Raw genomic sequence first — 18,889 nt, forward strand, 5'->3', positions numbered from 1 at the left:
CCAAATCTCTACAATATTTACAAACCCAGTTTGCACTGTATGAATTTGCATTTTATGAAAGATTTCATCACTTGCACTCTCAAATTTCTACTTACTGGAAAGACAGTGTCATAATCTTCAGGAAAGAACATCCCCCATCATTCCACACCCTAACCCAAAAATCTACTTTGTTTTCCTATGTTTTCTTTGCATTTTGGTTCACATTTACATTTAAAAATAGTAATCACAGTGCAAATTCAGTTGTTGGAGCACTTCAGATTGCATATTAATTTGTAAATGTTTTCCATTTTGTTGCAGTTTTTACAAATATGATTTTAATTGCTAATGACTGGATATTTCTTTGAGAGAGAGAGTGCGTGTATGTGTGTGTCTGTCTTTGTTCTTCCCAATTATTCTTCTGCTGTGGATAATACTACAAGAGCATTTTCATATCTATAACTTTCTTCCATTGAACACTTCCCTTAGATACATTTTCACAAGTGAGATAGTCGGATTACTGGGTCATTATTTTTACTGACTTACATCATGTTTCACCTGTTACTTTCCAATTAATTGTTTCTTTGAATATGAATATTTTTATTTACAAACTTCCATACAAGCTCCTTGAGGGTGCTAATTCTCCTCCTCCCCTTCACATGTCCTGTGCTAATGTACTCTAGTGGATGCCTAATAAACATTGGCCCACCCAGTTTTAGAAAAGAACCAGAATGTTGTTTGTAAACATCTGGTCTGTAGTCCACATCTTGATCACCATCACCCAAGAGGTCCACTGAAGTTCAGATATGGGGCCCCACCCCACCCCAGAAATAATGAATCAGAATTCATCAGACTGGGGTCCTGAAGACAATAATTTTCATGAGCTGCCCCACCCCCACTTGGTTATTTTTAAGTACATTAAAACCTGAAAAACTCCACTGGGGATCCTGAAGGATCCTTACAGATTTTAGAAAAGGATATGAATCAGGGTCCGGGCCATCTTCCTCTTTTGCGTTTGATGCCCTGCCTGCCACCCCAGATGGAATGAAAGTCCCTCTACCCTGTCTTCTATCTGAAGACAGCTTGTCCTCTAAGCTCAGCTCATGCCCAGCTCTCCCACAGAGTGTTCCCAGATGCCAGCCTACAGCTCCAGCCCCTGAGCTACTCTACCTCTTAAAATCAGGCCTGCCTACCTTCCACCTGGCAACAGCCCCCAGACAGGTTACACAGTCCCTGCTCTTGGCCTTTGCAGCACCAACATACTAGCTGCGGAACCAAAATGAGTTGAATGAACAACAGTGAGCTGCCCTGCATTTGAAAACAACCAATAAAATGCAAGGACAAGGCTGGAAATTCAGGTTATTTGAAATGTAACCAGTACCCCATATGAGGGAAAACACTTGGGTAAACTGTTTATATTCTACATGGCTAAAGCAAAATAATCTAAACATTCTTCAGTGACCTATTCCAAAACTGAGCCCGCTCTATGCACCGAAAGGACAGCAAAGCCCTCATACCTTCAGCCCCTGGATATCCCGGATCACCTCTGGGTCCTTTTATCCCTGGCACTCCTGAAAGACCCCTCTTTCCTGGGGGTCCCAGGTGACCAAATGCAGGGTCTCCCGGGATTCCTTTCTGACCATTCACTCCTGGTGACCCAGGAGGGCCTGGGGGCCCAACAGGGGAGGACCCCTTTTCACCTCCAAAACCCGGATCGCCTATGTCACCACGAAAACCTATTTAACAACAACAACAAAATTAATGATAACATGTGCAAGTATAGAACAAATACATATAAGACTACTTTGATAAAAATATGTTTCTTAAAAACACAGGGGTATTTACTAAAATTAAGAGCAGTTTAACAGGTAATGTTGTTTTACCACCTTTTGTAGAGAGATAAACTGCACCTTTGTGTTTCCTATAAGCCAGTGATGTTTCCCTAATTGCTTTCCTTCTCTGGCAAACATTCTGGCTGGACTGAGTAGTTTCAATAACATAATAGACAAATAATAGCCCATAACTTATGCTTCAAGGTGGAAGGAGGCTTGGCAACTTATAAAATTATAATCTGAAGTTATCACAATATAGCTAAGAGTCTATCAAGAAACAGCATTTTCCTATTATCTAGGGATCCCTGGACCATTTCCTCAGGGAAATCATCCATCAGTAGAAATGTTAAAAAGTTCCTGATAGATACTCCCAAAGCAGAAAAAAAAACAAACATAAAAAACTTCACTGACCAGGTGGACCTGGTATTTCCGATGTTCCTGGTGTGCCAGGTCTGCCTTTATGCCCATCTGAACCACTCAGGCCAGGGGCACCTTGGGGACCTGGAAATCCCTTTGGACCTAAACAATTACAACAACAAAACACAGACTCAATAAAACAAAATCTAATGTGAACAAAATGAGATGATTTTTTTAAGTCTATATTAAGTCCTTTTAGAATATTTCTACTTTATGGAAGTAAGGATGTTGCCTATCCTGATTTACAAAATTATGTTGTAAGTCATATGATCCAAATGAATGTTTTCTAGGAGTGATTTTCTTAAGGCGCTTTCTCAGAAGCCATTCTGTGAAGGATTCTTCCTGAAAGCCTTTGGAACTTGCGCCTCCATTCAAATGACTTTTTTTGGTATCTTCCTATGCTAGGTCTGAAGCACAACTATGCAACCATCGTCTGCTCTTGTAGGGGTAAAGAGGTGGTGGCCAATGTCTATCTTGATAAGAAAGGATCAGATTAAAGACCGAAATCTATTTCCCTGCATCTTACTGAATTTTCCCTTAAATGAAGTATAGGCAAAAAGCACTTGCAAAAAGTAATAGAGAATTTTTTTTTTTTTTTTTCTGAGACAGAGTCTTGCTCTGTCACCCAGGCTGGAGTGCAGTGGCATGATCTCGGCTCACTGCAAGCTCCGTCTCGCGGGTTCACGCAATTCTCCTACCTCAGTCTCCCGAGTAGCTGGGACTACGGGCGCCCGCCACCATGCCTGGCTAATTTTTTGTATTTTTAGTAGAGACAGGGTTTCACCATGTTAGCCAGGATGGTCTCGATCTCCTGACCTCGTGATCCACCCGCCTCGGCCTCCCAAAGTGCTGGGTTTACAGGCATGAGCCACTGTGCCTGGCCTAGAGAATTTATTTTAAACCTTCTGTGATTTTCTACAAGGAGTTATCTCAGCTAAAATAACGTATTAATCATAAACTTCAATGGAGGCACAACCGTCAAATTAAAATTTGAGTAATCACTTCTCTCAAAGTTAAAAGCTGCTGAAAGTAATCAAACTTTTTTTTAATCCACTCATGACCAGTAAAAGTAAAAATGAATGTTCAATCCGTCAACCTGCAATTCTCAACTCCGCTGATATGGAATTATATTTCCACACACTCTTGCCATTGACTTGTGGTGGGTGGAGTGTAATTACCTGCCCTTTTACTCAGGGCTTGGTCATGTGACTTGTTTTGGGCAATAGCAAATGAATGACCATGATCCAATCAGAGGTGTGGAGGGAGCCTGTGAACTGAGTTGGCCCTCTTGCATTTCTGCAATCACATGAGAAAAGCCTGGCCTTGCAATGAGATGCATGTTGCAACCCCAAACCTAACTTGGAGCTCTACTCTAAGCCAACAGAGACCATCTTAGATCAGCTAAACCCAACCAACCTGCAGACCCATAAGATAGAAAATAAGTGTTTGTTGTTGTAGCCCACTGAGATTTTGAGATTATTTACACATTATTGTCATGAAATTTGATGGTAGAGAGAGTAACAGTCAGTCATTATTCATACTAGTAATGAATGGGTAGGGAACTCTAAAGAAAGAAGAGTTAGGCAAAATATCTTAGATAGATTTTGGACTTAATTCATCTAAACCTAAGTGATTGATTCAAACAAAGCTGTGGCATGAGTGTGCAAACAAGGACAGAGATATTTGAGCTTTTTTTTCAAATGTTTCTGATCAAATGTTCGTTCTTTTGGAAAGTAAAACAAAGTAAAACTTACAATCAATAAACAAATGATCATTTTTCACTCTTGAGGCACAGGAAAGGAAAGAAGATATAGTTTTAAAACTTTCAGGCCAGGCATGATGGCTCACACCTGTAATCCCAGCACTTTGGGAGGCCGAGGTGGGTGGATCATGAGGTTAGGAGATTGAGACCAGACTAACCAATATGGTGAAACCCTGTCTCTTGGCTACTTAGGAGACTGAGGCAGGAGAATCGCTTGAAGCCAGGAGGCGGAGGTTGCAGTGAGCCAAGATCACACCACTGCACTCCAGCCTGGGAGACAGAGTGAGACTCCATCTCAAAAAAAAAAATCTTTCAAGGGACAGACATTTTAACCGATATGTGAGCAAATCAAGGTAAATTTTGTTGCACAAAGGTTTGAAAAGCCCATCTGGAGTGTTCTCAAACCAACAGACTAGAGACCCAACTACAAATTACTACGAATGCTGTTTTCCCCTATCCACGGTCCCTCAAAACTTTGGAAATAATTTTGGAAATGTCCTAACTAGTCAGAGGATTCACTGTTGGTTTATCTGTCTTGCTGGTTCTTTTACTCTGGGAAGTATATAAGACAGTAACTTCTCATTGCTAATACCTGGAAGTCCGTCAAAACCTGGAGGGCCTTGCCTCCCAGGATAGGTCACATTGCAAGAAACTGTGTCACCTGGAATGAGAAAAGAAAAGCAACATTCACATAACTGATAGCCCAGTGGAATGTGAGGCTGTCTCAGCCACAACTTGCTCAGGATATGTTTCTGTATAGCACATGTAGAAGTCAAAGTAACAGACTCCCAAGTATCATTAGATCACTTGAGCTACTTTCATACAGAATTTTTAGATTTTTCCTGAAATCTGAATTTCAACCGTCAGAAGAGTTCTAAACATAATGAAGAAAAGAAATACATTGATTCTAAAAAGTATAAGTTTCAATAATCTAGAAAAACAATGTAGATGATAAAAATGTAATGGAGATGAACTACATGGGTAGTAGATAATAATAATGTAATGGAGATCTATTACATGCATATCTAACACAATACAATGAGAAGTTTTGATAAATCATGAAATAGCAGCAGGTGTCCAATGCTGAGTTCAGAAAATCTGTCTCTTACTATGAACATGGGGAAATTGTGCACATGAAGAGCCCGGGCTAGATGTGAATAGCTACCATTTATTGAGGGTCAGGTGCTTCAACTATATTGTCTCATTTTTCCTAATGACTTTCGCAATCTAGTAGCATCATCCCCCGTGTTAAAGACATGTTTGAAGAAAGTTAATAAGTAGTTCAGGGTATGAATCAAAAATTTTCTAGAGAGATAGATATCATCAATAAGACACCAAAGTTTGAGCCTCTCAGTCCCTATCTCCTAAAATGGAATGTTTCTCTTTTATAATAGGAATAATATCTCATAATACATTTCTTTATATGCTGTCAGATCAAAGATATATGAGATGAATAAAAATGACATCAGATTTTATTGGGTTTTAGAGCATGAATTTATACCTTATCAAATACCAAGATACTTTCTTGCCTTTCTATATTATCAAAACAAGAACTAAGGATATTACTGTTTGGGTGAAGGAAAAGGGACAAGATGGAGGAAGGTGAACAAGATGGAGCAGTCCCTGTTGTTTCCGGGTTCTTCATCACAGATTTTCCCACGCCTGGGAAAAGAACCAAATCAACTGAGCATGCGCAGAATGACGTCAAGCCGGGGACACCGAAATTCAAGAAGCCACTCCTACACACACGCCCCAAACTCCTCCCCTTCCAGCTCCCAGGCATAAAAGTCCGCCGCCGGCAGGAGCCGGGGTGACTTCTTCGGCCCCCCACATTGGTGGACCAGAGAACATCACCTGAGAGCGCCGGCGTGACTTCCCTGGCCCCCCACACCCGAGGACCAGAGAACCTCTTCCGAGAGTGTGTGCATATTTGCAATAAAAGACTGCCACTTTCTTATGTACTTTGGCCTCGTGTTTAATTACTTAGCTCTCCTAAATTAAATTAAATTAAAACAGTTGGTGCCGAAACCCAACCCAGGAGGAGACCCTTCCTCAACATTCCCTAGGGGTCTAACGAACCTCCTCCGCAGCGAACCGGCTCCCAACCCAACCAGCCACGAACACCGAACAAGTGTTCCAGCCTCCCACTGGTGCCGCTCTGAGAATTTCTCCTTCGGTGAGTACTCCCTTTTGTTAACCATCTCCGTCCGGTTCCGTGTCCTTGGCCTGGAGTCGTAGGTACGCCCAAGGACGTAGCCACCCTGTGGCGCAGTGAGGCCTTCAACCTGGAGACGTCCGTCTTGAAGTTCCTCAATTCTCCGTTAGTGGCTCCAGGAGCCCCCCGTCTCTAGCAGCGGCAAAGGACGCTTTGCCACTGCGTGAGGTCGGTTTCCATTTCTGGTGGTTAAACAATGGGAACCTCACAATCGAAACCTCTCCACTGTGGCATGGCCGCAGTATAAATTAGACAACCAATCTCAATGGCCGCCAGACGGCACACTTGACTATAACATTCTATTAGATCTCTCTAATTTCTGCCAGAGGCTCAGAAAGTGGTCAGAAATTATCTATGTTCAAGGCTTTTAGGACTTGCGCTCTCGTCCAGACCTGTGCGCCTGGTGTTAAATAGCCCAGGTCTTGTTAGCCTAAACCCCTAAACCCAGCCCTTGGCCCCCACCTCAGCAACTGAGGAGGACTCCACCTCCATTTCAGATGGGGCTGACGGCAGGCAACCTCCCTCCCGACTTTCCAACCCCCCTCCCTATGGACTTCCTACCACCCCTCCCAACGCTCCTCCTTCAGCCACTCCTCTCACCCCTCCCTATGGAGCTCCCACCGCCCCGCCCAACACTCCTCCCTCAGCCACTCCTCTTACCTCTCCCATTTCCATCCACACTCGCTCCAAGACCGCGGTAGCGGCCCCCATTAGTCAGCCCTCTACCAGTCAGCCTGCCCCAACCCCCTCTACCAGTCAGCCTGTCTTAACCTACCCTACTGGTCAGTCTGTTCCAACCTTCCCTGCTAGTTTGTTGGCCACCCCTTCGAGAAGTTGCCGGAGCCAAAGGACTAGTTAAAGTCCATGTCCCTTTTTCCTTGGCAGATCTTTCCAAGATTGAAAAACGGCTCCGCAATTTCTCTGCTAACCCCACCCTATATTCCAAGGAGTTTCGATACCTATGTCAGGCATATGATCTAACCTGGCATGACTTACAGGTCATTTTGTCCTCCTCCCTTAACCCAGAGGAAAGAGAGCGTATTCTTGCAGATGCCGGGCAACATGCACATCAATGGCATTTTACTGACACCACCATCCCGTTAGGAGAGATGGCTGTCCTGTCCATAGAACCAGATTGGGACTACCAACCACAGCAGCCCGGCTGCCATAGGAAGGACATTATGATTCAATGTCTCTTAGCCGGTATGCAGGCAGCCTCTAACAAAGTGGTCAATTTTGATAAATTAAAGAAAATTATCCAACACCCAGATGAGAACCCGGCTTCCTTCCTAAATCGCCTTACAGAGGCACTAGCCCAATTTACTCGGCTAGACCCCACCTCCCCAGCCGGAGCAGCTGTCCTAGCCTCCTATTTTATCTCCCAGTCAGCCTCAGATATTCGAAAAAGCTAAAAAAGGTTGAAGATGGGCCTCAGACTCCCATACAGGAAAATTGGCCTTCAAAGTTTTTAACTCCAGAGAAGCAGCAGCTCAGGCTGCAAAGCTAGACAAGGAGAAAAGAAGGGCTGTGCTTCAGGCACAAGCTCTAGTGGCTGCCCTCCAACCAGCGTTGCCCACTCTGCCGGCAGGGAAGACACAGGGCAAGTCTCCCAGGGGCTCCTGCTACAATTGCGGAGACCCAGGACACTGGGCAAACCAGTGTCCCCAGGCCAAGCCGGCCACTCTGTCTCGTCCATGCTTTAAGTGTGGCAAAACTGGGCATTAGGGAAAAAGGTGTCCAAATCCTCGCCTGCCTACCACGCCATGCCCAACCTGCCAACATGAAGGACACTGGAAGTCTGATTGCCCCGCCAGCAGGGCAGGCATTGCGCCTCAACGTGGTGCCTCTCCTCAAGGGTCGGAAGGCTCCTTCCAGCTCCTACACCTGGACGACGACTGACGGTGCCCACATTTGGAGACCCCTGTCACCCTTGCTGAGCCTAGGGTAACTCTACAGGTAGCAGGTAAGCCAATTTCTTTTCTCATCAATACGGAGGCTACCTATTCTGTTTTATCAACCTATGGAGGTCCTAGCCAGCCATCCACTATCTCAGTAGTTAGGGTAGACGGTAAACCGTCTAACCCTCGCCAGACCCCAATGTTAAATTACTGCCTGGACTATGCATACTTTGCCCACTCTTTCCTCATCATGCCCTCTTGTCCCACCCCCCTCTTAGGACAAAACATGTTAACCTAACTCAAAACATCTATTCCCCTTCCCTTTCTCCAGGTGACCAGGTTCTACTCAAGGATCAACACCCTCCTCAAATTTTCCCGCTTCCTCACCATTCTTAACTTAACTGACTTTTCCCTCATAAACCCCATAGACACCCTCCTTCCCGACCCATCCCCCAACCAGTAGGTTTCCCAACTTTTTACTCTCATAGAAGACCTAGCTTGGCAGGGTGCCCTTTGTGATTTTGGCAACGTTGAACTTACCCTCTACACCTTTGTCATCAGTATTATGGTTCACTCTAATTCCCCTAGTTACTCCTACTAATCCTAACTTTGTATGGAGATTCTAAACCTGGTCTACAGACAACCAGATACACTCAGTCATGCAGGGCACTGCAGATTGTCGCCCCCCCCCACCCAGGGTTGTCACTCTGCCCTCTCCCTAAATAAAATGTGGACTCATTAGGCCAGGATGAAGGACAGATACAGGGAAGGAGAGGCTATAACCAGAAGGCAGTAGAAAGCCCAGACCTCCCCAAGGGCCTCTGCAGCACTCAGTCCCTGTTGAGTCAGAGATAGGGAGAAGCCAGGAGGTAGGGGAGTTGGTGAGGGGAGCAGCCTTAATGAGCAGGAGGTGGAGAGACGGAGACGGAGATGGAGATGGAGACAAAGAGATACAGACAGAGACAGAGAGAGGCAGAGACGGACAGAGACAGAGATGAAGAGATAGAGATGGAGAAAGACAGAGATGGGGAAAGACAGAGATGGAGAGAGACAGAGAGAGAGACAGAGGTGGAGAGAGACAGAGGTGGAGAGAGACAAAGATGAAGAGAGACAGAGTGAGACAGAGATGGAGACAGATAGAGACAGAGATGAGGAGAGACAGAGATGAAGAGAGACAGAGAGAGATAGATGAAGAGATACAGAGATGAACAGAGACAGAGATGAAGAGAGACAGAGTGAGACAGAGATTCCTTTTTGCTACTCTACGCCAAACTCTTCATGGTGTAATTGCACATAAGCTCCCAGCAGGACCCAGACGGCCCCTGTTGAAGGCTACTTTTGGTGTAACCAAACTCTATCTAAAACTCTTAACCATACCTCCATCACCCAGTCCCTTTGCGTTCCGGTATCTTTAGTGCCTAGCTTAACCCTATATAGCGAAGGAGAATTGTCTGAACTAGCTTCCCAGCTCAGCTCCAGCAATAACATCCAAAAGTGGGCTGTTTTTCTTCCCTTAATTATTGGGGTTTCCCTAGCTTCAACAATTTAACGCCCCCTTTACCCCTGGACCACCGGTATGGCTACTGCCTGTAGTACAGCAGATGCTTCCATTCCTAATTCCCATACTAATCCTCTGCCTTATGTTATGTCTTGCTCCCATTCTAATAAAATTTCTCTGAGCCAAGGTCCAAGAGATCACCCGAGTCACCTTCAACCAAATGCTCCTGCATCCCTACACCCAACTGCCAACCTCAGACCCTAACTACGCCCCTTAACAGCAGGAAGCAGCCAGACAGACCACGGCACCCTAAATTCTTATAATCAATAAGAGGTTGGACTGTTTGGGTGAAGGAAAAGGGACAAGATGGAGGAAGGTGAACAAGATGGAGCAGTCCCTGTTGTTTCCGGGTTCTTCATCACAGATTTTCCCGTGCCCGGGAAAAGAACCAAATCAACTGAGCATGCGCGGAATGACGTCAAGCCGGGGACACCGAAATTCAAGAAGCCACTCCTACACACACGCCCCAAACTCCTCCCCTTCCAGCTCCCAGGCATAAAAGTCCACCGCCGGCCAGAGCCGGCGTGACTTCTTCGGCCCCCGCATTTGTGGACCGGAGAACATCACCCGAGAGCACCGACATGACTTCCCTGGCCCCCCACACCTGAGGACCAGAGAACCTCGCCCGAGAGTGTGTGCATATTTGCAATAAAAGACTGCCACTTTCTTATGTACTTTGGCCTCGTGTTTAATTACTTAGCTCTCCTAAATTAAGTTACATTAAATTAAATTAAATTAAATTAAAACAATTACTTTGTTCTAAAACTTCACAATTAGCAATGTAGCTCAAGATATATATATATATGTATATATATATATATAAAATAAAAGAAAAAAACTTAAATCTTTTTTGCCACCTTCTTAAGAGTTTTCAGCTATAATCCTGAAAGTCATTTTATTGTTTGAAATTCACATAACTGTAAAATATATTTAAAATAGGCCGGGCGCGGTGGCTCAAGCCTGTAATCCCAGCACTTTGGGAGGCTGAGATGGGCGGATCACGAGGTCAAGAGATCGACACCATCCTGGCGAACACGGTGAAACGCCGTCTCTACTAAAACATACAAAAAACTAGCCGGGCGAGGTGGCGGGCGCCTGTAGTCCCAGCTACGTGGGAGGCTGAGGCAGGAGAATGGCGTGAACCTGGGAGGTGGAGCTTGCAGTGAGCTGAGATCCGGCCACTGCACTCTAGCCTGGGTGACAAAGCGAGACTCCGTCTCAAAAAATATGTATATATATATTTAAAATACCTTCTTTTTTCTCACTAGAATGCCAGCAAATGGTTTTTCATGGACAATGACAGTTTAAATGACATACTAGTTTTTAAAAATTAAAATATATGGTATTATCTCAAAAGACTATAAAAAATAATTCTATACTTTGAGTATGTGTATATAATATATATACATATATGTAATTTTAATATAGTCAGATTGTGTGAGTTCATACTGAGAAATGAAGGAAAAGCAATTTTGGTATGTCAAATAAATAAAACAACAAAGATATTTTAGTATCCTAAGGATTTACTTTAAATATTGATTGTATTGTAATGCTTTTATTTGTTCAACAAGGTATAAGGTTTGAACAGTGCCTGGATGAAATTTTATTTAGCTGTTATGCCATAGCTATAACTTTGCCCAGAAGAGATTCATTTTAGCTTCCATGATTTCATGTCACATTCTGCCACAAAAATATTCAAAATTACCTTCCTGGGTGAAAACATCATAAATAAATTTAAAAAGCAGTTCAGGATATGAACAAAAAAATTCTCTAGACAGACAGATATAATCAAGAAAAACCAATCAGAACTTCGACAAATGAAAGACATACTGAGGGAATTACAAAATGCAGTGGAAAGTTTTAACAATAGACTAGAACAAGTAGAAGAAAGAATTTCAGAGTTCAAAGACAAGGCTTTTGAATTAACCCAATCAGACAAAAATAAAGACAAAAAGAAATGAACAAAATCTCTAAGACATACGGTATTAGTAAAATAGCCAAACCTAAGAATAATTCGTGTTCCTGAGGGAGAAGAAAAAAGAACTATTTTGAGGGAGTAATTGAGGAAAACTTCCATGGCCTGGCTACAGATTTAGATATCCAAAGGCAAGAAGCTTAAAGAACTCCTGGGAAATCCTTTGCAAAAAGATCTTCACCGAGCCATGTAGTTATCAGCTATCTAAAGTCAAAATGAAGGCAAGAATTCTAAGAGCAGTGAGACAAATGCCTCAGGTAACTTATAGATGAAAACCTATCAAACTTACAGCAGACTTCTCACAGAAACCTTACAAGCCAAAAGGGATTAGCGTCCTATCTTCAACCTCCTTAAACAGAACAACTGTCAGCCAAGAATTTCGTATCCCACAAAACTAAATTTCATAAATGAAGGAGAAATAAAGTCATTTTCAGACAAGCAAGTGCTAAGGAAATTTGTCATTACAAAACATAACACTACAAGAAATGCTAAAAGAAATTCTAAACCTTGAAACAAAAGCCTGATATGCACCAAAATAGAACCTCTTGAAAGTTTAGAACTCACAGGGCCTATAACACAATAACAAAATAAAAAGAAAATTATCTGGGTAACAATTAACATGATGAAGAGAACAATACCTCACATCTCAATATTCATGTTGAGAGTAAATGCTCCACTTAAAAGATATAGGATGGCAAAATGGACGAAAACATCACAATCCAAATATCTGCTGTCTTTAAGAGGCTCACCTAACACAAAAGTATTCATATAAACTCAAGGTAAAGGGGTAGGAAAATGTATTCCATGCAAATAGAAACCAAAAGCCAGCGGGCATAGCTATTCTTCTATCAGAAAAAAACAGACTTCAAAATAACCACAGTAAAAACAAAAAGACAAAGATGGTCACTATATAATGATAAAAAGATCAATTCAACAAGAAGATACTACAATCCTAAATTTATATGCAACAAACACTGGAGCTTTTAGATTCATAAAACAATTACTGCTAGACCTAAGAAATGAGATAGACAGCAAAACAATAATAGTGGGAGATTTCAATACACCACTGACAGCACTACACAGATCTTCATGACAGAAAGTCAACAGACAAACAATGGATGTAAGTGATACCCTAGAGCAAATTTACTTAACAGACATTTACAGAACATTCTTCCCAAGATCTGCAGAATATACATTCTTCTCAGAAGCATGGAACATTCTCCAAGATAGACCATATGGTAGGCCACAAAATAAGTCTCAATAAATTTTTTAAAATTGAAATCATATCAAGTCTCTTCTCAGACCACAGTGGAATAAAACTAGAAATCAACTCCAAAAGGAACCCTCAAAATTATACAAATACATGGAAATTAAATAATCTGCTTCTGAATGATATCTGGGTTAACAATGAAATCAGGATGGGAATATAAAAATTATTTGAATCGAATGATAATATTAACACAAGTTATCAAAACCTTTGGAATACAGCAAAAGCAGTGCTAAGAGGAAAGTTTATAATGCTAAATGCCTACATCAGAAAGTCTGAAAAAGCACAAATTGACAACCTAAAGTCACATCTCAAGGAACTAGAAAAACAAAAGCATACTAAACTTAAAGCTAGAAGAATAAAAGAAATAACAAAGATTAAAGTGAACCAAATGAAACGCAAACCAAAAAAATACGAAATATTAATGAATAAAAAGCTGGTTAAAAAGCTGGTTCCTTGAAAAAATAAACGAAATCAATAGACCATTAGCTAGATTAAACAAGAAGAGAGAAGATCCAAATAAGTTCAATTAGAACTGAAACTGGGGTCATTACAACCAACACCACAGAAATACAAAAGACCATTCAAGACTACGACGGATAACTTCAAGCACACAAACTAGGAAATCTAGAGGAAATGAACAAATTCCTGGAAACATACAATCCTACTAGATTATATCAGGAAGAAATAGAAACCTCGTACAAACCAATAACAAGTGTGAGACTGAATCACTCAAAAAAAAACCCAGGATCACATGGATTCACAGCTAAATTCTACCTAGACATTGAAAGAAAAGAATTGGTACAAATCCTACTGAAACTATTCCAAAAGATTGATAAAGAAGGCATCCTCCCAAAATCATTCTAGTAAGCTAGTATCATTCTGATACCAAAACAGGAAAAGACACGCACACACACACACTACAGACCAATTTCCTTGATGAATATAGATGCAAAAATCCTTAACAAAATACTAGCTAAATGAATTGAACAGCATATCAAAAAGAGAATTCATCATGATCAAGTGGGTTTCATCCCAGGGATGCAGGAATGGTTTAATATATGCAAGTCAATAAATGTGATTCATCACATAAACATAATTAAAAACAAAAACCATATCATCAATAGAGGCAGAAAAAGCATTCGACAAAATCCGGCATTCCTTTATGACAAAAACTGTCAACGAACTAGGCATAGAAGGGACCTACCTCAAAATAATAAAAACTATATATGACAGACCCACAGATAGCATCATACTGAATGGAAAAAAGTTGAAAGCATTCCCCCTGGATACAGGAAGAAAACAAGGATGCCCACTTTCACCACTTCTATTCAACATAGTTCTGGAAGTACTAGGCAGAGCAATTAGGCAAGAGAAATAAATAAACAGCATCAAAATTAGAAAACAGGAAGTCAAACTATCACTGTTTGCTGATAATATGATTGTACACCTACAAAATCCTAAGGACTCTTCAAAAATACTCTTAGATATGATAAACAAATTCAGTAAAGTCTCAGGTCACATAATCATTATACATAAATCAGTAGCATTGCTATACATCAACAACAATCAAGTTGAGAATCAAATTAAGAACTCAATTCCTTTTACAACAGCTGCAAAAAATAAAATAAAATAACTAAAAGTATACTTAACCAAGGAGGTGAAAGTTCTCAAAAAGGAGAACTACAAAACACTGTTGAAAGAAATCATAGATGACACAAACAAATGGAAATGCATCCAATGTTTATGGACTGGGATAATCGATATTGTGAAAATGACCATACTGCCAAAAGTAATCTACAGATTCAATAGAATTTCCATCAAAATATGAACATCATTTTTCATAGAATTAGAGAAAACCATCCTGAATTTCGTTTTGAACCAAAAAAGAGCCTGAATAGACAAAGCAATCCTAAGCAAAAAGAACAAATCTGGAGACATCACATTACTGAACTTCAAATTATACTATAAGGCTATAGTTACCAAAACAGCATGGTACTGGTGTAAAAGTAGGCACATAGACCAATGGAACAGCACAGAGAATCCAGAAACAAAGCCAAATACATACAGCTAACTGATCTTCAACAAAGCATACAAAAACAAAAAATTGGGGGATAGACACTCTATTTAATAAATGATGCTGGGAAAATTGGCAAGCTACATGTGTTAGCAGAATAAAACTGGATTCCTATCTCTCACCTTATACAAAAATCAACTGAAGATGGTTCAAAGACTTAAATATAAGACCTGAAACTATAAAAATTCTATAAGGTAACATTGGAAAAACTCATATAGATATTGGCCTACACAAAGAATTCATGAATATGACCCCAAAAGCAAATGCAACAAAAACTAAATAAATAAATGGGACCCAATTAAACTAAAAGGCCTCTGCACAGCAAAAGAAATAAATAAACGGAGCAAACAGAAACCCACAGAATGGGAGAAACTATTTGCAAACTATGCATCCAACAAATGGCCAGTATCCGGAATTTACAAAGAACTCAAACAAATTACCAAGAAAAAAACAAATAATCCCATTAAAAAGTGGGAAAAGGACATGAATAGACATTCCTCAAAGGAAGATATACAAATGGGCAACAAACATATGAAAAAATGCCCAACATCACTACTCATTAGGGAAATGCCAATTAAAACTGCAATGAGATATCACCTTACTCCTGCAAAAAATGGCCATTATTTAAAGGCAAGAAACAATAGATATTGGCATGGATGTGGAGAAAAGGGAACACTTATACAATGCTGGTGGAAATGTAAATTAGTACAACCTCTGTAGAAAACAAGTGTGGAGATTCCCTAAAGAGATAAAAGTAGATCCAACATGCGACCCAGCAATCCCACTACTGGGTATCTACCCAAAGGAAGAGAAGTCATTATATGAAAAAGACACTTGCACGTGTATATTTATAGCAGCACAATTCACAATTGCAAAGAGGTGGCACCAATCTAAGTGCCTATTGACTAATGAGTGGATAAAGAAAATATGTTTTACAAAAAACGTGGTCTACTACTCAGCCATTAAAAGGAACAAAACAATGGCTTTTGCAGCAACTTAGATGGAGCTGGAGGCCATAATTCTAAGTGAAGTAACACAGGAGCGGAAAACAAAAACTGCATGTCCTCACTTATGAGTGGGAGGTAACTAATGAGTATGCAAAGGCGTAAGAGTGATATAATGGACTTCAGAGATTCAGAAAAGGGAGGATGTCCCAAGACTAACCAGAAAGAATTCAAATCCCTGAATAGACCAACAATAAGCTCTGAAACTGAGGCAGTAATTAATAGCTACCAACCAAAATAAGTCCACGACCAGATGGATTCACAGCCGAAGTTTACCAGAGGTACAAAGAGGAGCTGGTACCATTTCTTATTAAAGTATTCCAAACAACAGAAAAATAAGAACTCCTCCCTAACTCATTTTATGAGGTCAGCATCATCCTGATACCAAAAACCTGGCAGAGACACAACAACAAAAAAATTTTCAGCTAATATCCCTGATGAACATCTATGCTAAAACCCTCAATAAAATGCTGGCAAACGGAATCCAGCAGCACATCAAAAAGGATATATACCACAATCAAGTCTGGGATGCAAGGCTGGTTCAACATATGGAAATCAATAAAAGTAATTCATCACATAAACAGAAACAATGACAAAAAACACATGATTTTTTTAACAGAGGCAGAAAAGGCCTTCAATAAAATTCAACATCCCTTCATGCAAAAAACTCTCAATAAACTACGTATTGATGGAACATATCTCAAAATAACAAGAGCTATTTATGACAAACCTATAGGCAATATCATACTGAATTTGCAAAAGCTGGAAGAATTCCCTCTGAAAACCAGCACAAGACAAAGATGTACTCTCTCACCACTCCTATTCAACATAGTATTGGAAGTCCTGGCCAGGGCAATTAGGGAACAGAAAGAAATAAAGGGCATTCAAATCAGAACAGAGGAAGTCAAATTGTCTCTGTTTGCAGATGACATGATTGTATATTTAGAAAATCCCATCATCTCAGCCCAAAAATTCCTTAAGCTGATAAGCAATTTCAGCAAAGTCTCAGGATACAAAATCAATGTGCAAAATTCACAAGCATTCCTATACACCAACAATAGACAAACAGAGAGCCAAATCATGAGTGAACTCCCATTCACAATTGCTACAAAGAGACTAAAATACCTAGGAATAAAACTTACAAGGGATATGAAGGACCTCTTCAAGGAGAACTACAAACCACTGCTCAAAGAAATAAGAGAGGACATAAACAAATGGAAAAACATGATATGCTCATGGATAGGAAGAATCAATATCATGAAAATGGCCATATTGCACAAAGTAATTTATAGATTCAATGCTATTCCCATCAAGCTACCATTGACTTTCTTCACAGAATTAGAAGAAAAAATTACTTTAAATTTCATATGGAATCAAAAAAGAGCCCATATAGCCAAGACAATCCTAAGCAAAAAGAACAAAGCTGGAGGCATCAAGATACCTGACTTCAAACTATCCTACAAGGCTACAGTAACCAAAACAGCATGGTACTGGTACCAAAGCAGATATACAGATCAATGAAACAGAACCGACCTCAGAAATAATACCACACATCTACAACCATCTGCTTTTCGACAAACCTGATAAAAACAAGCAATGGAGAAAGGAGTCCCTATTTAATTAATGGTGCTGGGGAAACTGGCCGGCCATATGCTGAAAGCAGAAACTGGACTCCTTCCTTACATGTCATACAAAAATTAACCCAAGATGGATTAAAGACTTAAATGTAAAACCCAAAACCATAAAAACCCTAGAAGAAAACCTAGGCAATATCATTCAGGACATAGGCATGGGCAAAGACTTTATGACTAAAACACCAAAACCAATTGCAACAGAAGCCAAACTGACAAATGGGATCTAATCAAACTAAAAAGCTTCTGTGCAGCAAAAGAAACTATCATCAGAGTGAACAGGCAACCTACAGAATGGGAGAAAAATTATTCAATCTACCCATCTGACAAAAGTCTAATATCCAGAATATACAAGGAACTTAAACAAATTTACAAGAAAAAACCAACCCCTTCAAAAAATGGGTGAAGGATATGAACAGACACTCCTCAAAAGAAGACATTTATGTGGCCAACAAACATGAAAAAAAGCTCATCATCACTGGTCATTAGAGAAATGCAAATGAAAGAACAGAAAGAAAGACCAGACCAAGACAGACAGACATAGACACTATGAATACGTGAGGAAACAACAGAAGGGGGAGAGAGGAAGGGGGTCTAGGGACACAAAAAACTACACATTAGGTAAAATATACACTACTTGGGTGATGGGTACACTAAAATCTCAGAATTCACTACTATATAATTCTTCCACATAAGAAAAAAAAAAAACACTTGCATCCCAAAGCTATTGAATAGGTAAATAACCAAATTTTTTTAAATCGTACTACTTTCTAGACCCATGTCAAGCCTATCTTTAGGGCCCCATCATTCACCATGGGCAAAGCCTTGGAACTAACCTGGGTGGCCTCGCTCTCCTGGTGGACCAGGAAATCCCAGTCCCGGGGGCCCCACAGGTCCTGCTTTGCCTGGGGGACCCAGAGGTCCAGGAAATCCTTTACCACCTGGAATCGCATCTTCATGATCCCCCTGGGAATGTTATGTCACAAATCAATTACCAACCACTGAAAGTCCATGACACTCAAATGTTCATGCTCATTAGTAGGTGCTGAATAATGAGAACACATGCACACAGGGAGTCGAACATCACATTTCAGAAGACATGTTACGGGGTCTGGGGTAAGCAAGATGTAGATTATTAAAATAAATAACTTAGATACTTCTTAATATTTTAAACATATATATATATTTAATATATATATTAAATATTTTATCCTTCTACATGGGCTGGTCTCAAATGTGGTTTACCACAGTCTTACGGATCTGGATTGTTTCAATGA

At 40.6% G+C, this 18,889-nt stretch overlaps 1 protein-coding gene across 1 annotated transcript in view; it reads right to left on the reverse strand.

Annotated features, from left to right (window-relative positions):
- COL4A4 (collagen type IV alpha 4 chain) overlaps positions 1-18,889 on the reverse strand; it is a 160,015-nt gene that overhangs the window by 53,793 nt on the left and 87,333 nt on the right. Inside the window, exons 25-28 of the mRNA XM_031651712.1 lie at positions 18,456-18,578; positions 4,580-4,778; positions 2,220-2,327; positions 1,494-1,712 (exon numbers count right to left, since the gene is read on the reverse strand). Coding sequence (XP_031507572.1) covers positions 1,494-1,712; positions 2,220-2,327; positions 4,580-4,778; positions 18,456-18,578 — 649 coding nt within the window. The remainder of the gene's footprint in view (positions 1-1,493; positions 1,713-2,219; positions 2,328-4,579; positions 4,779-18,455; positions 18,579-18,889) is intronic.

Source organism: Papio anubis, chromosome 10 (genome assembly GCF_008728515.1).
Source record: "Papio anubis isolate 15944 chromosome 10, Panubis1.0, whole genome shotgun sequence".
Taxonomy (NCBI): Eukaryota; Metazoa; Chordata; class Mammalia; order Primates; family Cercopithecidae; genus Papio; species Papio anubis.